Genomic DNA, 24,343 nt, shown 5'->3' on the forward strand with positions numbered 1-24,343 from the left:
GTCCACCCCTGGCAACTGTGAGCCATCAAATCTTCGTGATGCGTAAAGTAAACTCCAGGTACTGCACCGCGCTAACTTCTGATTGCTATAAAAGTGTTGTCAAAATAGATCGAAAATGTGAGAGACATGAATTAAAATATTATTTTATGATTTCAGCCTTTGGTTAATTAATATACAATATTACCACAGGAGGATTACGCATGGCCATAATATCAAATACAAAAACGCAATGCATGTTGCGCAATTATCCATATTGAGCAGTATCCTACTGCTATAGCTATAGCCTATGCATGACAAAACAAAATACGTTAATAGATAAGCATATGAATTCAAAGCACAATCAAAATGATGATCAATATCCTACACAACATACGCCTGCTGAACATGAGATATCTCGAGATAGAGAGAAGTGAAGCCAAGTGGTGTTGCAATAATGCGTAATCAGAAGCGAGTATTTACCCAAATCCATGTTGAGATGCTACGGAGATTCCTTGAGTTTCAGCTATTCCCTATTCCATCTGAGAGCACGCGCGACACTGCAGCCGATGCTCAGACACTAGCAGCTGCGGCGACATCAGCAAGAATGACTCTGGTCTTTCGTCTCTCAAAAGTTCACAGCCTCTCTCTTCCATTCATTTCATCTGTGACAAAGGCAGCGGTTGCACTGCTCCGTACTCCTCAAATGAGGTGAAAGCTTGGAGAAAAATGTAATACACCAACATATTTTTTTTATCTCGACAAACTCTGAAGTAAGTGAAGCCTCAACTGTACCATGCGCGCTGAAAGCTGCTTCAGTGGAAAGGAGAAGCCTGTGGGTGATTCTATCGCTTTGGAAGACTAGAAAGTGAGAGGCTCCTTATATTCAGCGAGTCCGTGTCTAAAACACATCACGTCACATCCACTGGTTGCTATGGTGATGCCTCCACATGTTGCGGACAGTGCAGTGAACATAGTGGAAAGCTTGAGTAGAGCTCAGAGCTGGCTGTTGAAAAGCTTGTCGGGAATATGGATGGTCCCTGCGCAATTGCTTGCCTCTCATTTATAAAATTGTTTAGGGTTAGTTGATGGAATAGCCAAACTAGGTTTTCTTTCTATTTATTTAGTTTCCTTCTTGGACATGATTACTAATTGTGTCATTCCACGAAATGAGTGCGTTCTGCATCCCTCTGATATTTTAAGTATAAATGATGCACCAATATTGCATTTTAAATGCGTGTTATATTAAATGAAGTGCCCTTTAATATAGACCGCATGGAAAATGTAATAAATCTGATGTTTAATATGAATACAAATGAAGTTTTGTGTCAAGTCCTTCTGTGCACTCTGTGACTTCCAGGAAGATTTCTAAACCCCTTAACAACCAACATTTCTCCAAGTTTTCCGCATCTTTGTGAAGCCCTAGTTATTTTGTTGCTTTGACAAATTCATTTCTGAAGTAAATTATTTATTTCATGTGACTAGTGATTCATTTTAAGGTAAAAAAATATATAGGTAGTGAAACTATTCCTTCAAAAGAAACATTGAACATCTAATAGTCAAATCATAGTGTAAAAGCAGGTGAGCTGGTTCTACTCTTTTAGCACTTTTCTGGTGTTTTGTGGCAGAAAACTGTGGGTCAACCATAACATGTCAACTCTGTTACACATAACATGTCAACCCTGTTACACATAACATGTCAACCCTGTTACCCATAGATAGACAGGCTAGACATTTTTTTACAATGTCACATCTTTTGTGAAGCTTGCATTCAATTGCCCCTCCCTGTTGCACACAACAAGCTTCCATTTCACTCTGTCAAAAGGGGATTTCTAGCAGATTTAAGATGATTTTAAATATGTTTTTCATTAAATTGAACATGTGCTCTTCATGACAGAATGTCAACGTTTTCTTTCACCTTGTTACACTACCACAAAAGCCACTCATTTCCTGGAACAACCAAATGAATGGAAGCAAAGGGGTGAAACCATATCATTCATTTACATCTATGGGTTGAAAATCATCCTTTAGCATTCCTATGGGTTGAAAATCATCCTTTAGCATTCCTATGGGTTGAAAATCATCCTTTAGCATTCACCTGCTCCCCCCAAAAATGCCACCATAAAAAGTCAAATCTGACAACCATCATTCTTGCTGTCTTATGCCAGTCCTGCTGAGACACAAAACTAGGTATCTGGTGTTTGGTATTGCAGGTGTCAGCAATGTCCAGAAACTGCAGTAGTGACAGTAATATCCTACCCTCAAAAGACCACAATATGCAGAGAGAGGGAGCAGAGACTTAGTCTGCTACAGTACACACAGGGACAAACATCCCCCCAAAAAACAATCAACAAATACTGGTAATTAGTTATTAGCACCAGAAAGGACTGTTCCTATGTAGGGCAACAGCTGCAGCAAACATGGGAAGGAAGGCTGGGTTGCTGGGTCTGAGAAACCAGGAGGGGGATGAGGGGAGCGGTGGACGGGAGAGAAAGAGTTAAAGAAGGTATGTGTCCTGAATGGCACCCTGTTCCCTATATAGTGCACTACTTTTGACCAGGGTCCATAGAGAACAGGGTGCCATTTGGGAAGAGGGCTTAGATAGGGGAGAGAAGGGGATCTTGTCTAATGCAGATGACAAGTCTTGGTGGGACGCTTCAGTTTATCTTTCTATTCAGGCCCCACTCTTGCGTTCGTTGGTCCATTGTTCCCCTGTGTGACAGCTGGAGGTGACAGGCTCAGCTCTTGAACAAAACAGGGCCCTTTCACTGTGCACCGGGCCACACTCGGACAAACAGAAAGGATGCCACAGCCAGCTACAGCTTACAGCTCCAATATCTCATTTCCCCCTTAGCAGCATGCAAACACTCTCCATTAGGATAGGCTGGCTAGCACAGGGGTTTTCTAACGCTAAGCAGCATCGTAAAAGGCAGGACACAGCAAGAAGACTCTATGGTGGATTAATCGTTGGGGTTTTAAAAAAACGTGTTGTTTTGGAATGTATTCATTTATATTGATTTACTATTCATAGCTTCCGCTCCGAATGAGGTGCAAATATAAAACCAACTGCGGTGAGTTCCCTGACCTCTCTTGTCCATGATGCTATGGCAATACATTTGATACGAGAGATGGGGAAAAAATAAGTGCAACTTCTTTTGTCAAGCTGAGAGCACAAATTCAGTAGCAGCCCACCAAACTAATCTCTTCACCTGTCAAAGTCTCTTGGTATTCTGAACAAAACAAACATGCAAAGCAAAAGCCTGGATGAGTCTCAAACGGCACCCTATTCCCTAAAAAGTCCACTACTTTTGTCCAGGCCCATTGTTAACCTTCGTATCCCCTCAACAGGCTGCAGTACACCATTATGCACCTATAACACCTCGCCTCCACATCCTCTCTTTGCTGCTGAAAAACCAACTGTGACGAGGCACTCATAAGGGCAGAGAGGATTTATAGTGATATTGAAAAGGATTGGACACAGAGAGAATAAGCAAGCAAAGGAAGCCTATTTTCTCTGCAGTCCGGGTGCTTCTTCACGCTGCTCAAGCTGTACCTGTCCAGACAGCCCACACAGAGTCTGCGTCCCAAATGGCACCCTATTCCCTATATAGTACATTGCTGTTGACCAGAGTAAGCTCACTTCACAAGGTGGAACATTTTTGACAAGCAAGCCCATATAACCAGCCTGCGTGTGCGTGCCGGAGAGACTGGCCGGGCTCAGGCTCTGTCTGCAGTCTGACAGGTGTCTGCAGGATTTCCACCAAATTGAGCATTTCATGCTGTGTGCTTGATTTCACATCCCAGGTCACATAGTCCTTGGTTGGTCACAGAATAGTGTGATCAGTCCTTTAAAAAAAGGGGCTAAACAGGGTAGGCTTTAATTTACATCTGAAAACATACTCCACCCCTTCAATATGCCACTGAGGTATTCTAGTTATTTTCTCACAATGAATTCTCAAATAAATAATCAAATGATCATCTTACTGTCACAGCCCTTATCCCATGGTTATATAATCATCAACTGTATCCAGAATGTAGGATTTTAATTAATAGAAAAAACTGCTAGTGCATGAGAGTGTAAGAAATGAGTAGCTCAGATAAGGTACAGTTACTTAGCACATTCTTCCACTACACAGTGTAAGAAGAAGAGGAGTAGTAGTAGACTGGTACTGAGTAGACTGAGGTCTGGCTCCATAAGTACATCATAAAGCAAAGAACTACCAGATGTAAAAAAGCCTAGAATTGTCAGGGACCTTATTGTTATCACAATCCCCTCAGCCTGCCAGGAACAAAGAGAGCCAATTCATTCAGGAGACTCCGAGGCATTCTCAGTTGTGTGTGCAAGCGCGCATGGGCGCTCTATGTTGAAAAGATCTATGCATGCTACGAACACAATTAGAATTCTGAAAACAGTTATTGTTGGGAGGAGACGTCGTCTCTCCCAAGTGTCTTTTGACTGACCACCTGTGTATCTGCCGGGGTGAATGAAGAAACCTTGAAATGAAGCTAGCAGGATGTTCAACGCTTATCCACTGAATGGGATTGCTCTCCGAGAGCATGCATTTCACTGGCATAATGTTACAGGTGGCTAGCTGGGGATGTGCTGTTGTTAGTGGAGGTGGTCTTCCACAGCTGTTCGTCATATACTTTATACAGAACCTAAGGGAAAATGATGTTATTCTATTCTATTGGAAAGATATAAGAGTCTCAGTGAAATACAGCATGGAATACAATAACTCAAATATAATTCAACTTTAGAAAATTCAACAAAGAAAGAGAATACAATATTGACTTAACGTTCTCGTACTGTGACTGAGATGGGATAGGCCTTCCCCTTGGTACAGACATGTATTCATCACCCAACCCTCACAGTGTTGTTAATGTGGCTCTGGTGGGGTTTAATCAGCCACATTAGTTGAAGAAGAAAACAGACAACTGGGTGACTTTTAAACACTGAAGACCTGAGAGCACTAGTAACAAAATCTGCTACACAGCCAGAGGGTAACAGTGTGGCACATTTTTCACAACAATTTTGTGGCCATTATCAAAGTCATGTTTTTTTTTTTAAGCACTACAAGTCAGGAAGGGGGTGAGGTCACATTTTCCACAATGGGAAGGAGAGAAAAAAGAAAACATTAAAAGCTTGAATAATTATTCATCATTAGCTGCACCCCCTCTGGACCAGGCCCATGTCATTGTCATGACAACAATATTCCCCACCCCCACAGCACCCTCCCCACCCCACCGCTCAAACACCAAACACCAATGTGACCCGCTCTCAACTGAAAATGTCCTCCAGGCAAGCAACTTATGTCTGCTTCCCAAAAGGCTCTCTATCCCCTACATAGTGCACTACTTTTGACCCGAGCATAGTGCACTATATATGGAATAGGGTGCCATTTGAGACACATACTGTACATTACCCCATGTCTCTGATGGTTAGGGAGGGGAGAGTGGCAGTGGGCCAGGGTGCTTGAGCCTGAGCCATCCCCTCCCCTGCCACCCCTTTCTCTGGCCAGCCAGCCTGGCTCATGTCTCATGGTGTACAGAGTGACTTAAGGCAATGGCTCTGATTTCACAGTTTAATTAGTGCTAATCTGAGGAAGTGTGGCCAATGGTAATGGGTTGGCACACACACACACAAAGTAGCAACACAGGGGAATGTCAGGACTGTAACGGTTCTCTTTTGGTGAAGGAGAGTCGGACCAAAATGCGGCGTGTAGATTGCGATCCATGTTTAATCAACAAACGTAAAACACGAATCAATACAAAAACTACTAACGTAACGAAAACCGAAACAGCCCTATCTGGTGAAAACACAGAAACAGGAACAATCACCCACAAGCACACAGTGAAACCCAGGCTACCTAAATATGGTTCCCAATCAGAGACAATGACTAACACCTGCCTCTGATTGAGAACCATATCAGGCCAGACATAGAAATAGACAAACTAGACATGAAACATAGAATGCCCACTCAGCTCACACCCTGACCAACCAAAACATAGAAAATATACAAAGTAAACTATGGTCAGGGTGTGACAAGGACAGGGTGTTGGGATAAGAAACCACGATTCGTTTCTGAGCTTGATATTCTTTTTACATGAAAACTTTGTACCCTTAAGTAAGTAAACATGAATTTGTAATGAAGAGTGCTACTACATACTATATTGCACAGGATCCTGCATTTTACGGCACAGTAGCCCTCTTGCACAGCTCTGCAATGCGCAATTCAAATATGTTTACAAACAAAAATGAAAAACAAATAATATTCCAGATAAATGTTGCCTCTCTTTTATTACTCATTGACTGACGGATTTGTGGGAAGAAGGGAGGAGGTGATGAGGGAAACTCCTGAACCTTCTATTTTAATTTAAGAAACATTCTAATCAAATTTCTCCTTATGCATTTATAATTGATATGCAATCAGTCACTTGAGACAGATACCTCTGACAGGTATTCATCCATTACATTTGGGCTTGTGCTCATTTCATGGTGCCTGCCTGTTCTACTTTTGTTGTTTATGCGTATTCAAATGAAAAGATGTAATTATCAGTTACTCATTTGAAATGTCTCTCTTGGTAGTGAAAGTGCCTGATCTCCACAGAGACCTTTCTATCCTGCAGGGGTGTGTTAAGATGCCCTTTGAGAGGAAACAGATAAAACTACATCAACATTTAAATCTTTTCACTGTGATCCAAATGATAAACTTGATCAAATCTGTCAAAAGTGAAATCGTTTTGTTTTTTTGTTGCTCTGGGATAGGATAAATGTAGTGTTTGGTGGTGAGCAGTAAATAGTTATATTGCCATCAAAATGATTACATCTATTCAGTAATTAGTTGATAAAAGCTACCAAGGTCAATCCGATGGGAGATTGCTCTCTCTCTATTATTCTCGGTCTCCAACAACCTCTTCTCTCTCTCTCTCTAGCTCTCTCTCTCTACTCTCTCTCTAGCTCTCTCTCTCTCTAGCTCTCTCTCTCTCTCTCTCTAGCTCTCTCTCTCTCTAGCTCTCTCTCTCTCTAGCTCTCTCTCTCTCTCTCTCTCTAGCTCTCTCTCTCTCTCTCTAGCTCTCTCTCTCTAGCTCTCTCTCTCTCTAGCTCTCTCTCTCTAGCTTTCTCTCTCTAGCTCTCTCTCTCTCTAGCTCTCTCTCTCTAGCTCTCTCTCTCTCTCTCTAGCTCTCTCTCTCTCTCTAGCTCTCTCTCTCTCTCTAGCTCTCTCTCTAGCTCTCTCTCTCTCTAGCTCTCTCTCTCTCTAGCTCTCTCTCTAGCTCTCTCTCTCTCTAGCTCTCTCTCTCTCTAGCTCTCTCTCTCTCTCTAGCACTCTCTCTCTAGCTCTCTCTCTAGCTCTCTCTCTCTCTCTCTCTCTAGCTCTCTCTCTAGCTCTCTCTCTCTCTAGCTCTCTCTCTAGCTCTCTCTCTCTCTCTCTCTAGCTCTCTCTCTCTCTCTAGCTCTCTCTCTCTAGCTCTCTCTCTCTCTCTCTAGCTCTCTCTCTCTCTCTAGCTCTCTCTCTCTCTAGCTCTCTCTCTCTCTACCTCTCTCTCTCTAGCTCTCTCTCTAGCTCTCTCTCTCTCTAGCTCTCTCTCTCTAGCTCTCTCTCTCTCTAGCTCTCTCTCTCTCTAGATCTCTCTCTCTCTAGCTCTCTCTCTCTCTAGCTCTCTCTCTCTCTAGCTCTCTTTCTCTCTAGCTCTCTCTAGCTCTCTCTCTCTTTAGCTCTCTCTCTCTAGCTCTCTCTCTCTCTAGCTCTCTCTCTCTAGCTCTCTAGCTCTCTCTCTCTAGCTCTCTCTCTCTAGCTCTCTCTCTCTCTAGCTCTCTTTCTAGCTCTCTCTCTCTAGCTCTCTCTCTCTCTAGCTCTCTCTCTCAAGCTCTCTCTCTCTCTCTCTCTCTCTCTCTCTCTCTCAAGCTCTCTCTCTCTCTCTCTCTCTCTCTCTCTCTCTCTCTCTCTCTCTAGCTCTCTCTCTCTCTAGCTCTCTCTCTCTGCCAATGCTTCGGTCTTCCCTTCTCCAGCAGAGATTGTTTGTGGGAAAAAATTATAGTTGTTGGTGAAATGTCTGGCACAGGAAGTACCAATTGCTAATCATAATATAGATATAGACATCCTATTGTGTTTGATCAGGTAGGGAATATAACATAAACCAGTAATACACTAAATGGAAAATTAACTCCAGCTAATTGTTCAGCATACACTGCATGCTCCAATTAAAAACAACTCAATTTGCCGATATAGGAGGAAGACAAACAACAATATTACTACTAAAGTAATGTATTAAATGCATATGTAAAACAACTGAGCAACAATACCAGTATAAGCCTACAACTGAACAAATGTTACCTTGACCTTTTATGATTTCAATTACATTAAATTAATAAAATGAGAAATTCGTGCAAGACAACGCTGTAATGTTGATTATTAAATCAAAGGGCTCTATTCTATCTGTAAAGCTGAAGCGTTACAGATTCCGTGATAGAAATGTAAAGGTAAATTCCGATTGAGCCGACACAGCCAGCGCATAGCATGAATGAAGTCTCCGCTAAAGCAGGAAAATTGCCTTTCAATTTCAATCACACTGTAAAACTGAACTTTCCGCCATGCAGATTAAATAGAAGTCCAAGAAGAGACAATAAACAAACAAACAACATCGGAAAGTATTCAGACCCCTTGACTTTTTCCACATTTTGAAACGTTACAGCATTATTCTAAAATAGATTCAAATGTTTTTTTTCTCTCATCAATCTACACACAATACCCCATAATGACAAAGCAAAAACAGGTTTGTAAAAAAAACTCAAATATCACATTTACATAAGTATTCAGTCCTTATTCAGTAGTTTGTTGAAGTACCTTTGGCAGCGATTACAGCCTCTAGTCTTCCTGGGTATGACGCTACAAGCTTCGCACACCTGTATTTGGGGAGTTTCTCCCATTCTTCTCTGCAGATCCTCTCAAGCTCTGTCAGGTTGGATGGGGAGCGTCACTGCACAACTATTTTCAGGTCTCTCCAGAGATGTTCGATCAGTATCAAGTCCGGGCTCTGGCTGGGCCACTCAAGGACATTCAGAGACTTGTCCCAAAGCATTGTCTTGGCTGTTTGCTTAGGGTCGTGGTCCTGTGCCTTTTACTGAGGAGTGGCTTCCGTCTAGCCACTCTACCATAATGACCTGATTGGTGGAGTGCTGCAGAGATAGTTGTCCTTCTGGAAGGTTCTCCCATCTCCACAGAAGAACTATAGAGCTCTGTCAGAGTGACCATCAGATTCTTGGTCACCTGCTAGACCAAGGCCCTTCTCTTGGTTTGGTCAGGCGGCCAGCTCTAGGAATAGTCTTGGTGGTTCCAAACTTCTTCCATTTAAGAATGATAGAGGCCACTGTGTTCTTGGGGACATTCAATACTGCAGCCATTTTTTGATACCCTTCCCCATTTCTGTGCCTCGACACAATGCTGTCTGCCTATTGCTGACTCTTAGCAAACTTTTAGAAAAAATTGTGTTTGACCTGATACAATACTATTTCTCTGTAAACAAATTAACATGAGACTTTCAGCATTCTTATAGAAATGTGCACTCAACATGTACTGCACTGACACAAATTACTGATGATTGGTTGAAAGAAATTGATAATAAGAAGATTGTGGGAGCTGTATTGTTAGATTTCAGTGCAGCCTTTGATATCATTGACCATAACCTGTTGAAAAAACGTATGTGTTATGGCTTTTCAACCTCTGTCATAGAACACATAGAGTATTCTTTAATGTAAGCTTATCTAATGTTAAACATGTAAAGGGTGTTGTACCGCAGGGTAGCTCTCTTGGTCGTCAATTATTTAACATTCTTTTTTTAACCAATGACCTGCCATTGACATTAAACAGTCTGTGTGTCTATGCATGCTGATGATTAAACCCTATACGCATCAGCAATCACAACTAGAGAAATCACTGCAACCCTAAACAGAGATTTGCTGTCGGTTTTAAGAATGGGTGGCTAGTAACTAGTCCTGAACATCTACTATACTAGTCCTGAACATCTATTAAACTCCTGAACATCTATTAAACTAGGAGCATTTCATTTGGTACAGATCATTCCCTAAGTTCTAGACCTGAGCTGAATCTGATCATGAATAATGTGGCTGTTGAACAAGTTGAGTAAACTAAATTTGTCACGTGTGCTCCCTCTCTGGCCTCTAGGTCAACCAGGCTGCTGATTATTGCGAACACCTGTCACCATTGTCACATGCATCAGCACCTCATGACAGTCACCTGGACTCCAACACCTCCTTGATTACCTGCCCTATGCATGTCACTCCTTTTGGTTCCTCTCCAAGGCATTATTGTTTCTGTTTCATGTCTGTGCGTTGTTCGTATATCTGGTTTTGTATTATGTTTCGTTCATTTATTAAATTATTCACTCCCTGAACTTGCTTCCCGACTCCCTGCGCACACTTTACAAAATGACTTGGTGTGCAAACTGTCATGGTCAAAACATATTGATTCAATGGTTGTGAAGTTGGGGAGAGGTCTGTCTGTGATAAAGAGCTCTAGTTTGACCTTATCTTGATTATTGCCCAGTCATATGGTCAGGTGCTGCAAAGAAGGTCAGGTGCTGCTCTTCACTGTCATCAGAGGGCTAATATCAATACTACGCATGTCAGTCTTTCTTGGCTAAAACAATCCCTTCTTGTTTTTATAAGAAACATTCATGTTATGAAAAGTCCAAATTGTTTGCATGGTCAACTTACACACAGTACTGAGACACACACTTACCCCACCAGGGGTCTTTTCACAGTCCCCAAATCCAGAACAAATTCAAGAAAACTTACAGTATTATATAGTCATGATTGCATGGAACTCCCATCAAAGTGAACAGCAAAACTGGTCTCAAAAAACAGATGAAGCAACACCTCACCGGACAACGCCTCTCCCCCATTTGACCTAGATATTGTGTGTATGTACACACATGTAGGCTATGTGTGACCTTTTACATTTATATAGTTCTGTCCTTGAGCTGTTCTTCTCTAATAATGTTCTGTATTATTTCATGTTTTCTATGGACTCAAGGAAGAGTAGCAGCTGCTATAGCAACTCATGGGGGTCCTAATAAAATACAACAAATACCAAAGAAACTCATATTTGTCTCTGCAGAAATCATCTGATGAGATCCCCTCCTGAGTCACATGATGATGCTTAATGTGTTCACAAAGCAGAAGGGAAGGAGTTGATGATAACAAACTGTCTCCTCATACCGCAACAGCCCCGGGAACCCACCTGCTCTAAAGGTCAGGAATGAACTCACACTGCTCAGCCCCTCCCTCCCTCCCAATAATGAAAATAGTGAGTTGCGAGGGCTGTTAAGAAGACCAAAAATGTACCCTATGAGTACATACCAATACATTACACACTACAGACCCAAAACACATATGTCACTACCAACAGTGAGTCCCTGCTGAGATCACTGAGGCTGAGATGGTACAACACGACTAATACAGTACAGCTCTTTGCATTGCAGCTCTAAAATACTGTGATAGCACAGAAACCAGACAGAGATGGAGATTGTGATCGAGAGTCTATATGTGAGTCTGTTTGGTTTTGAACTGTGAGAGTCACCTACCCGTTGTATTTATAGTTATGTGCAACAGCACCATAGCGATCCAAGAGCAGCATCTGATGTGGTGAATATCTCTAGAGCTATCCCAGCATGCCCCTGGCCACAGGCCTCATAGTGGGGATGCATCCCAAATTACACCCTATATGGTGCACTACTTTGACCAGGCCCATAGAGGTCTGGTCTAAAGTTGTGCACTATATAAGGAAAGGGTTGCCATTTTGCATGCACGCTGGGCCTTATTACCATATCAAACCCCATGTGGATGCTGATATATTTGGCATAAAAATAGAGGTAGTACTTCAATAGCCTATTGATAACATTTTCACACAGATACATTTAAATATCTATTACAATAGATGCAGATGTATTTTTCTCCATAGCACTGATGTCCCAATATTTTTCACTCTTTGTAAAGGAAATTTGAGCTGGGATAATGTCTGTATGCCGGTAAACATATAAGCCTTCTCTCTCTGGGCAGGTAGCTTAGTAGTGGGCGGCAGGTAGCCTAGTGGTTAGAGCGTTGGGCCACTAACTGAAAGGCTGCTGGTTTGAATAGCTGAGCTGAACAAAGTGAAAAATCTATTGACGTGCCATTGAGCAAGGCACTTACCCCTAATTTGCTCCAAGGGTGCTGTACTACTATGGCTGACCCTGTAAAACAACACATTTCACTGCACCTATCTGGTGTATGTGACAATAAAAGCATATACAGTACCAGTCAAAAGTATGGACACCTGCTCATTCAAGGGTTTTTCTTTATTTTTACTATTTTCTACAGAATATTTTTTATAATTTTTTATTTAACCTTTATTTAATAGTGAAGACATCAAAACTATGAAATAACACATGTAGAATTTGAGATTCTTCAAAGTAGCCACCCATTGCCTTGACAGCTTTGCACACTCTTGGCATTCTCTCAACCAGCTTCATGAGGTAGTCTCCTGGAATGCATTTCAATTAACAGGTGTGCCTTGTTAAAAGTTAATTGTGGAATGTCTTTACTTTTTAATGCGTTTGAGCCAATCAGTTGTGACAAGGTAGGGGTGGTATACAGAAGATAGCCCTATTTGGTAAAATACCAAGTCAATATTATGGCAAGAACAGCTCAAATAAGCAAAGTGAAACAACAGTCCATCATTACTTTTAGACATGAAGGTCAGTCAATGCGGAAAATGTCAAGAACTTTGGAAGTTTCTTCAAGTGCCGTCGCAAAAACCATCAAGCGCTGTGATGAAACATGGTCTCGTGAGGACCGCCACAGGAAAGGAAGACCCAGAGTTAGGATAGGTTCATTAGAGTTAACTGCACCTCAGATTGCAGCCCATATAAATGCTTCTCAGAGTTCAAGTAACAGACACATCTCAATATCAACTGTTCAGAGGAGGCTGCGTGAATCAGGCCTTCATGGTCGAATTGCTGAAAAGAAACCACTACTAAAGGACACCAATAAGAAGAGACTTGCTTGGGCCAAGAAATACGAGCAATGGACATTAGACAGGTGGAAATCTGTCCTTTGGTCTGATGAGTCCAAATTGGAGATTTTTGGTTCCAACCGCTGTATCTTGTGAGATGCAGAGTAGGTGAATGGATGATCTCTGCATGTGTGGTTCCAACCATGAAGCATGGAGGAAGAGGTGTGATGGTGCTTTGTTGGTGACAATGTCTGTGATTGATTTAGAATTCAAGGCACACTTAACCAGCATGGATACCACAGCATTCTACAGCGAGATGCCATCCCACAGGCTGTGTTTGACCAAGAAGGCGAGTGATGGAGTGCTGCATCAGATGACCTGGCCTCCACAATCACCCGACCTCAACCCAATTGAGATGGTTTGGGATGAGTTGGACCGCAGAGTGAAGGAAAAGCAGCCAACAAGTGCTCAGCATATGTGGGAACTACTTCAAGACTGTTGGAAAAGCATTCCTCGTGAAGCTGGTTGAGAGAATGCCAAGGGTGTGCAAAGCTGTCATCAAGGCAAAGGGTGGCTACTTTGAAGAATCTGAAATATAAAATATATTTTGATTTGTTTAACACTTTTCTGGTTACTACATGATTCCATATGTGTTATTTCATAGTTTTGATGTCTTCACTATTATTCGACAATGTAGAAAATAGTAAAAATAAAACCTTTGACTGGTACTGTATATATATATATATTTGTTTCTTGATCCATTGAAATGGGTCTCCATCATTCACATTAATTAAACATTTGTAATATTCCTATACAATATCAACAAATGTTTTTGATAGGGCATCTAGGCATGAGATTGATTTCCAATCTATGTGAAATGGGTTAAACAGCCAGATAATTCAATAATAATACATTATTTATTTCAAATTAAATCAATGTTTGTCTGTTTATTACTATCAAAACAATTATAACATGTCATCAGGAGGCAGCCACACAGTAAAGGCATTAAAGCGTATTGTATTTAGAGCGGTAAAACCATAACAGATAGCTTTAATCCTTTTTATAGACAGAGTTGTGCAGTCAGTGGTTTTGTCCCGCACCCTATATTTAATTTACTACTTTTGACCAGGGGCCTGTAGGGCTTTGGTCGAAAATAGTGCACTACATAGGGAATAGGGTGCCATTTGGGACACAACCAATCTCTCCCAGGATAGGTTACTTGTAGCCACCATGGTTGTAATCAATTAAAATTGCTGTGTGGGGCTATCTAATCACTAACCACGCTTCTGTTTTCTTTTTGATTCCTTCCTTACTGTCTAAAACACAGTTTTGAGGACAGATTGGAAGGAGAACAACTCAAGCTGAACAAAGCAGCGCAGGGAACTGACTGGGATTAGTGGTAGCTACTTCAGGACAATTATAATCTGGCTTCTGTCCAGATTCCTTATATAACACTACTCATAATTGGACCTGTGTTGAAGAAGTGTGGAAACAACAATGCCTGTCTCCCAAATAATAACCTATTCCGTATATAGTTCCCTTACAGGGCTTAGGTCAAAAAATATATATTTATCCGTTATTTTACCAGGTCAATTAACTGAGAACACATTCTCATTTACAGCAACGATCTGGGGAATAGTTACAGGGGAGAAGAGGGGGATGAAGGAGCCAATTGTAAACTGGGGATTATTAGGTAACCAGATTGGGCATTTAGCCAGGACACCGGGTTTGACACCCCTACTCTTACAACAAGTGCCATGGGGATCTTTAATGACCTCAGAGAGTCAGGACACCCATTTAACAACCCATCTGAAAGACAGCACCCTACGCAGGGCATTGTCCCCAATCACTACCCTGGGGCACTTTTTAGACCAGAGGAAAGAGTGCCTCCTACTGGCCCTCCAACACCACTTCCAGCAGCACCTGGTCTCCCATCCAGGCACTGACCAGGACCAACCCTGCTAAGCTTCAGAAGCAAGCCAGCAGTGGTATGCTCCTGGCTAAAAACTTGAGCACTATATAGGGAATAGGGTGAGATTTGGGGAACAAACAATGCCTGTGTTGTCTAATGGTATAGCTATAACATCAAATGTAAATTTCTGTTTTATTTCAAACTCAGATATTGACAAATTAAATGGGTGCTCTACCCGTCATCACCTTTTCTGACTCCTACAATCTACAATGAGAAAAATATAGTATATCCAGCAGAACATACAGTATGTAGAATAGAAAAACCTTGAAGGTGGACACTTAACTCAGTCTCTGTCTGATTACAGTAGACATGATCCATCTCAGTGTTCTCAGAGAATCCATTTCGGAGCAGAATCGTGAAATGGAGTAGCACTCTCCACCCGACCCAGGCTAGGCAAAGAAGATTGAGGTAGCAGTGCAGCACCAGACATAATCTGAATAGGCCTTGTTTGTGTCCCAAATGCACCCTATGCCCTACATAGTGCAATATAAAAAACATTTGGGGCCACTCATATGCAAAATGCTTCAATTTTTAAAAGCAACACCTCACAGCACAACACCTCTCCCCTATTTGACCTGGATAGTTTGTGTGTATGTATTGATATGTAGACTGCCTTTTATTGATATTTTATGTAGTTCTGTCCTTGAGCTGTTCTTGTCTATTAATGTTCTGTATTATGTTTCATGTGGACCCCAGGAAGAGTAGCTGCTGCTTTTGCAAAGGCTAAAATACCAAGAAATGTGATCAGACCCCTATGGGCCATGGTCAAAAGTAGTGCACTACATAGGGAATAGGGTGCCATTTGGGACACATTCCCTTCCCTCTCACAACAGCAGTTCAATTGGTGATAATAGGCTCCATTCAGGCCTAGTATTGAATTCATTCTCTCTCCCTCTCTCAATTCAATAGACATGGCAAGTTAAATGACATACTGTACATTGTCAAAGTATACACCTCTCTCTCTATCTTACACAATAATGTGTAATATTCTCTCTCTCTCTCTCTCTCTCTCTCTCTCTCTCTCTCTCTCTCTCTCTCTCTCCATGGTATATTTAATAGAGACGTGGTAGAGAACGGTAATGTTCACGACATAAGCCCAGGAAAGCCAGCCAGGGAAGCTAAACGTGGGTCCTGAAAATGGAGGTTCAGTGGCAGCCGGTGCTGTTTCACCTGACACGTCCGGCGTCATAAAGGTGCTTTATATTGCTGACTGCTGAGCACAGAAAATAAAGAGTTTGTCCAGTTTATTTGCTCTGTCATGTTCGCTGTTTACATGTATTTTCGACACAAAATCTGTCAAAGTATGTCTTTATGCTCTCAGGAAAACAGACACTCTCACAAATATGCTTTGCTGTAGCAGCCCATGAGGAAACCAGTCAAATCAATGTCATAGGACAACAACTGAAACGACAAATAGGGTAGCAGCCCATAGAAAGAAGGGAACTTACATCTGTGATTCCAGCCTCCAGAATGATCACCTTGGCCTCCTTCTCCACTGCATCCTTCTGGTGAACTGGGAACGGGAGAAACAGGAGCTTGTGTGAGACTAGACTGCTGTCAATTTAAAAAATATATATTTCACCTTTATTTAACCAGTTGAGACCTGGCCAAGATAAAGCAAAGCAGTGCGACAAAAACAACACACAGTTACACATCGGACAAAGTACAGTCAATAACACAATAGAAAGTCTATTTACAGTGTGTGCAAATGGAGTAAGGATGTAAGGCAATAAATAAGCCATAGTAGTGAAGTAATTACAATTTAGAAATTTAACACTGGAGTGATAGATGTGCAGATGATGATGTGCAAGTAGAAATACTGGTGTGCAAAAGAGCAAAATAGTAAATTAAAACAATATGGGGATGAGGTAGGTAGATTGGATGGGCTATTTACAGATGGACTATTTACAGCTGCAGCGATCGGTAAGCTGCTCAGATAGCTGATGTTTAAAGTAAGTGAGGGAGATATAAGTCTCCAACTTCATTGATTTTTGCAATTCCTTCCAGTCATTGGCAGCAGAGAACTGGAAGGAAAGGCAGCCAATCTCTCTTATAGTAGAATATGTGAAGCAGGTGGTTAGAGGAGCTGCTCCAAGGAGAGACAGTCTATGTCGAAATGGTGCCCTATGCCAATAGAGTGCGCTACTGTTGACTACGGGCACTCAATAGGGAATAATTTGGGACACACACCACCACTGTCTACTAATCTATTTCTACGCAATTGGTTAATAACTAGCACTAGATTAAATAATGTGCTTAAGCAATCGAGTGTATTTTAAATAGGCCTGAGGGTATTTGATATAAAAGCAACATCAAGGTTTATTTACCTCTTGGTGATTGAACTAGCAATAACAAGGTTTATTTACCTCTTGGCGATTGAACTAGCAATAACAAGGTTTATTCACCTCTTGGTGATTGAACTAGCAATAACAAGGTTTATTTACCTCTTGGTGATTGAACTAGCAATAACAGGGTTTATTTACCTCTTGGTGATTGAACTAGCAATAACAAGGTTTATTTACCTCTTGGTGATTGAACTAGCAATAACAAGGTTTATTTACCTCTTGGTGATTGAACTAGCAATAACAAGATTTATTTACCTCTTGGTGATTGAACTAGCAATAACAAGGTTTATTTACCTCTTGGTGATTGAACTAGCAATAACAAGGTTTATTTACCTCTTGGTGATTGAACTAGCAATAACAAGGTTTATTTACCTCTTGGTGATTGAACTAGCAATAACAAGGTTTATTTACCTCTTGGTGATTGAACTAGCAATAACAAGATTTATTTACCTCTTGGTGATTGAACTAGCAATAACAAGATTTATTTACCTCTTGGTGATTGAACTAGCAATAACAAGGTTTATTTACCTCTTGGTGATTGAACTAGCAATAACAAGGTTTATTTACCTCTTGGTGATTGAACTAGCAATAACAAGGTTTATTTACCTCTTGGTGATTGAACTAGCAATAACAAGGTTTATTTACCTCTTGGTGATTGAACTAGCAATAACAAGGTTTATTTACCTCTTGGTGATTGAACTAGCAATAACAAGGTTTATTTACCTCTTGGTGATTGAACTAGCAATAACAAGATTTATTTACCTCTTGATGATTGAACTAGCAATAACAAGGTTTATTTACCTCTTGGTGATTGAACTAGCAATAACAAGGTTTATTTACCTCTTGGTGATTGAACTAGCAATAACAAGGTTTATTTACCTCTTGGTGATTGAACTAGCAATAACAAGGTTTATTTACCTCTTGGTGATTGAACTAGCAATAACAAGATTTATTTACCTCTTGATGATTGAACTACCAATAACAAGGTTTATTTACCTCTTGGTGATTGAACTAGCAATAACAAGGTTTATTTACCTCTTGGTGATTGAACTAGCAATAACAAGGTTTATTTACCTCTTGGTGATTGAACTAGCAATAACAAGGTTTATTTACCTCTTGGTGATTGAACTAGCAATAACAAGATTTATTTACCTCTTGGTGATTGAACTAGCAATAACAAGGTTTATTTACCTCTTGGTGATTGAACTAGCAATAACAAGGTTTATTTACCTCTTGGTGATTGAACTAGCAATAACAAGGTTTATTTACCTCTTGGTGATTGAACTAGCAATAACAAGGTTTATTCACCTCTTGGTGATTGAACTAGCAATAACAAGGTTTATTTACCTCTTGGTGATTGAACTAGCAATAACAAGGTTTATATACCTCTTGGTGATTGAACTAGCAATAACAAGGTTTATTTACCTCTTGGTGATTGAACTAGCAATAACAAGGTTTATTTACCTCTTGGTGATTGAACTAGCAATAACAAGGTTTATTTACCTCTTGGTGATTGAACTAGCAATAACAAGGTTTATTTACCTCTTGGTGATTGAACTAGCAATAACAAGATTTATTTACCTCTTGATGATTGAACTAGCAATAACAAGGTTTATTTACCTCTTGGTGATTGAACTAGCAATAACAAGGTTTATTTACCTCTTGGTGATTGAACTAGCAATAACAAGGTTTATTTACCTCTTGGTGATTGAACTAGCAATAACAAGGTTTATTTACCTCTTGGTGATTGAACTAGCAATAACAAGGTTTATTTACCTCTTGGTGATTGAACTAGCAATAACAAGATTTATTCACCTCTTGGTGATTGAACTAGCAATAACAAGGTTTATTTACCTCTTGGTGATTGAACTAGCAATAACAAGGTTTATTTACCTCTTGGTGATTGAACTAGCAATAACAAGGTTTATTCACCTCTTGGTGATTGAACTAGCAATAACAAGGTTTATTCACCTCTTGGTGATTGAACTAGCAATAACAAGGTTTATTTACCTCTTGGTGATTGAACTAGCAATAACAAGGTTTATATACCTCTTGGTGATTGAACTAGCAATAACAAGGTTTATTTACCTCTTGGTGATTGAACTAGCAATAACAAGGTTTATTTACCTCTTGGTGATTGAACTAGCAATAACAAGGTTTATTTACCTCTTGGTGATTGAACTAGCAATAACAAGGTTTATTTACCTCTTGGTGATTGAACTAGCAATAACAAGATTTATTTACCTCTTGATGATTGAACTAGCAATAACAAGGTTTATTTACCTCTTGGTGATTGAACTAGCAATAACAAGGTTTATTTACCTCTTGGTGATTGAACTAGCAATAACAAGGTTTATTTACCTCTTGGTGATTGAACTAGCAATAACAAGGTTTATTTACCTCTTGGTGATTGAACTAGCAATAACAAGATTTATTTACCTCTTGGTGATTGAACTAGCAATAACAAGATTTATTTACCTCTTGGTGATTGAACTAGCAATAACAAGGTTTATTTACCTCTTGGTGATTGAACTAGCAATAACAAGGTTTATTTACCTCTTGGTGATTGAACTAGCAATAACAAGGTTTATTTACCTCTTGGTGATTGAACTAGCAATAACAAGATGTATTTACCTCTTGGTGATTGAACTAGCAATAACAAGATTTATTTACCTCTTGGTGATTGAACTAGCAATAACAAGGTTTATTTACCTCTTGGTGATTGAACTAGCAATAACAAGGTTTATTTACCTCTTGGTTATTGAACTAGCAATAACAAGGTTTATTTACCTCTTGGTGATTGAACTAGCAATAACAAGATTTATTTACCTCTTGATGTTTGAACTAGCAATAACAAGGTTTATTTACCTCTTGGTGATTGAACTAGCAATAACAAGGTTTATTTACCTCTTGGTGATTGAACTAGCAATAACAAGGTTTATTTACCTCTTGGTGATTGAACTAGCAATAACAAGGTTTATTTACCTCTTGGTGATTGAACTAGCAATAACAAGATTTATTTACCTCTTGGTGATTGAACTAGCAATAACAAGATTTATTTACCTCTTGGTGATTGAACTAGCAATAACAAGGTTTATTTACCTCTTGGTGATTGAACTAGCAATAACAAGGTTTATTTACCTCTTGGTGATTGAACTAGCAATAACAAGATTTATTCACCTCTTGGTGATTGAACTAGCAATAACAAGGTTTATTTACCTCTTGGTGATTGAACTAGCAATAACAAGGTTTATTTACCTCTTGGTGATTGAACTAGCAATAACAAGGTTTATTCACCTCTTGGTGATTGAACTAGCAATAACAAGGTTTATTTACCTCTTGGTGATTGAACTAGCAATAACAAGGTTTATATACCTCTTGGTGATTGAACTAGCAATAACAAGGTTTATTTACCTCTTGGTGATTGAACTAGCAATAACAAGGTTTATTTACCTCTTGGTGATTGAACTAGCAATAACAAGGTTTATTTACCTCTTGGTGATTGAACTAGCAATAACAAGGTTTATTTACCTCTTGGTGATTGAACTAGCAATAACAAGATTTATTTACCTCTTGATGATTGAACTAGCAATAACAAGGTTTATTTACCTCTTGGTGATTGAACTAGCAATAACAAGGTTTATTTACCTCTTGGTGATTGAACTAGCAATAACAAGGTTTATTTACCTCTTGGTGATTGAACTAGCAATAACAAGGTTTATTTACCTCTTGGTGATTGAACTAGCAATAACAAGATTTATTTACCTCTTGGTGATTGAACTAGCAATAACAAGGTTTATTTACCTCTTGGTGATTGAACTAGCAATAACAAGGTTTATTTACCTCTTGGTGATTGAACTAGCAATAACAAGATTTATTTACCTCTTGGTGATTGAACTAGCAATAACAAGATTTATTTACCTCTTGGTGATTGAACTAGCAATAACAAGGTTTATTTACCTCTTGGTGATTGAACTAGCAATAACAAGGTTTATTTACCTCTTGGTGATTGAACTAGCAATAACAAGGTTTATTTACCTCTTGGTGATTGAACTAGCAATAACAAGGTTTATTTACCTCTTGGTGATTGAACTAGCAATAACAAGGTTTATTTACCTCTTGGTGATTGAACTAGCAATAACAAGGTTTATTTACCTCTTGGTGATTGAACTAGCAATAACAAGATTTATTTACCTCTTGATGATTGAACTAGCAATAACAAGGTTTATTTACCTCTTGGTGATTGAACTAGCAATAACAAGGTTTATTTACCTCTTGGTGATTGAACTAGCAATAACAAGGTTTATTTACCTCTTGGTGATTGAACTAGCAATAACAAGGTTTATTTACCTCTTGGTGATTGAACTAGCAATAACAAGATTTATTTACCTCTTGATGATTGAACTACCAATAACAAGGTTTATTTACCTCTTGGTGATTGAACTAGCAATAACAAGGTTTATTTACCTCTTGGTGATTGAACTAGCAATAACAAGGTTTATTTACCTCTTGGTGATTGAACTAGCAATAACAAGGTTTATTTACCTCTTGGTGATTGAACTAGCAATAACAAGGTTTATTTACCTCTTGGTGATTGAACTAGCAATAACAAGGTTTATTTACCTCTTGGTGATTGAACTAGCAATAACAAGGTTTATTTACCTCTTGGTGATTGAACTAGCAATAACAAGGTTTATTCACCTCTTGGTGATTGAACTAGCAATAACAAGGTTTATTTACCTCTTGGTGATTGAACTAGCAATAACAAGGTTTATATACCTCTTGGTGATTGAACTAGCAATAACAAGGTTTATTTACCTCTTGGTGATTGAACTAGCAATAACAAGGTTTATTTACCTCTTGGTGATTGAACTAGCAATAACAAGGTTTATTTACCTCTTGGTGATTGAACTAGCAATAACAAGGTTTATTTACCTCTTGGTGATTGAACTAGCAATAACAAGATTTATTTACCTCTTGATGATTGAACTAGCAATAACAAGGTTTATTTACCTCTTGGTGATTGAACTAGCAATAACAAGGTTTATTTACCTCTTGGTGATTGAACTAGCAATAACAAGGTTTATTTACCTCTTGGTGATTGAACTAGCAATAACAAGGTTTATTTACCTCTTGGTGATTGAACTAGCAATAACAAGGTTTATTTACCTCTTGGTGATTGAACTAGCAATAACAAGATTTATTCACCTCTTGGTGATTGAACTAGCAATAACAAGGTTTATTTACCTCTTGGTGATTGAACTAGCAATAACAAGGTTTATTTACCTCTTGGTGATTGAACTAGCAATAACAAGATTTATTTACCTCTTGATGTTTGAACTAGCAATAACAAGGTTTATTTACCTCTTGGTGATTGAACTAGCAATAACAAGGTTTATTTACCTCTTGGTGATTGAACTAGCAATAACAAGGTTTATTTACCTCTTGGTGATTGAACTAGCAATAACAAGGTTTATTTACCTCTTGGTGATTGAACTAGCAATAACAAGATTTATTTACCTCTTGGTGATTGAACTAGCAATAACAAGATTTATTTACCTCTTGGTGATTGAACTAGCAATAACAAGGTTTATTTACCTCTTGGTGATTGAACTAGCAATAACAAGGTTTATTTACCTCTTGGTGATTGAACTAGCAATAACAAGATTTATTCACCTCTTGGTGATTGAACTAGCAATAACAAGGTTTATTTACCTCTTGGTGATTGAACTAGCAATAACAAGGTTTATTTACCTCTTGGTGATTGAACTAGCAATAACAAGGTTTATTCACCTCTTGGTGATTGAACTAGCAATAACAAGGTTTATTTACCTCTTGGTGATTGAACTAGCAATAACAAGGTTTATATACCTCTTGGTGATTGAACTAGCAATAACAAGGTTTATTTACCTCTTGGTGATTGAACTAGCAATAACAAGGTTTATTTACCTCTTGGTGATTGAACTAGCAATAACAAGGTTTATTTACCTCTTGGTGATTGAACTAGCAATAACAAGGTTTATTTACCTCTTGGTGATTGAACTAGCAATAACAAGATTTATTTACCTCTTGATGATTGAACTAGCAATAACAAGGTTTATTTACCTCTTGGTGATTGAACTAGCAATAACAAGGTTTATTTACCTCTTGGTGATTGAACTAGCAATAACAAGGTTTATTTACCTCTTGGTGATTGAACTAGCAATAACAAGGTTTATTTACCTCTTGGTGATTGAACTAGCAATAACAAGATTTATTTACCTCTTGGTGATTGAACTAGCAATAACAAGGTTTATTTACCTCTTGGTGATTGAACTAGCAATAACAAGGTTTATTTACCTCTTGGTGATTGAACTAGCAATAACAAGATTTATTTACCTCTTGGTGATTGAACTAGCAATAACAAGATTTATTTACCTCTTGGTGATTGAACTAGCAATAACAAGGTTTATTTACCTCTTGGTGATTGAACTAGCAATAACAAGGTTTATTTACCTCTTGGTGATTGAACTAGCAATAACAAGGTTTATTTACCTCTTGGTGATTGAACTAGCAATAACAAGGTTTATTTACCTCTTGGTGATTGAACTAGCAATAACAAGGTTTATTTACCTCTTGGTGATTGAACTAGCAATAACAAGGTTTATTTACCTCTTGGTGATTGAACTAGCAATAACAAGATTTATTTACCTCTTGATGATTGAACTAGCAATAACAAGGTTTATTTACCTCTTGGTGATTGAACTAGCAATAACAAGGTTTATTTACCTCTTGGTGATTGAACTAGCAATAACAAGGTTTATTTACCTCTTGGTGATTGAACTAGCAATAACAAGGTTTATTTACCTCTTGGTGATTGAACTAGCAATAACAAGATTTATTTACCTCTTGATGATTGAACTACCAATAACAAGGTTTATTTACCTCTTGGTGATTGAACTAGCAATAACAAGGTTTATTTACCTCTTGGTGATTGAACTAGCAATAACAAGGTTTATTTACCTCTTGGTGATTGAACTAGCAATAACAAGGTTTATTTA

The 24,343-nt window shown here is 39.1% G+C and overlaps 1 protein-coding gene across 2 annotated transcripts in view; it reads right to left on the minus strand.

Annotated features, from left to right (window-relative positions):
• LOC109872172 (receptor-type tyrosine-protein phosphatase N2) overlaps positions 1–24,343 on the minus strand; it is a 161,562-nt gene that overhangs the window by 43,589 nt on the left and 93,630 nt on the right. For both annotated transcript variants that reach the window (XM_031807032.1, XM_031807031.1), the window contains exon 14: positions 16,407–16,471. In XM_031807032.1, coding sequence (XP_031662892.1) covers positions 16,407–16,471 — 65 coding nt within the window. The remainder of the gene's footprint in view (positions 1–16,406; positions 16,472–24,343) is intronic.

Source organism: Oncorhynchus kisutch, linkage group LG27 (assembly GCF_002021735.2).
Source record: "Oncorhynchus kisutch isolate 150728-3 linkage group LG27, Okis_V2, whole genome shotgun sequence".
NCBI lineage: Eukaryota > Metazoa > Chordata > Actinopteri > Salmoniformes > Salmonidae > Oncorhynchus > Oncorhynchus kisutch.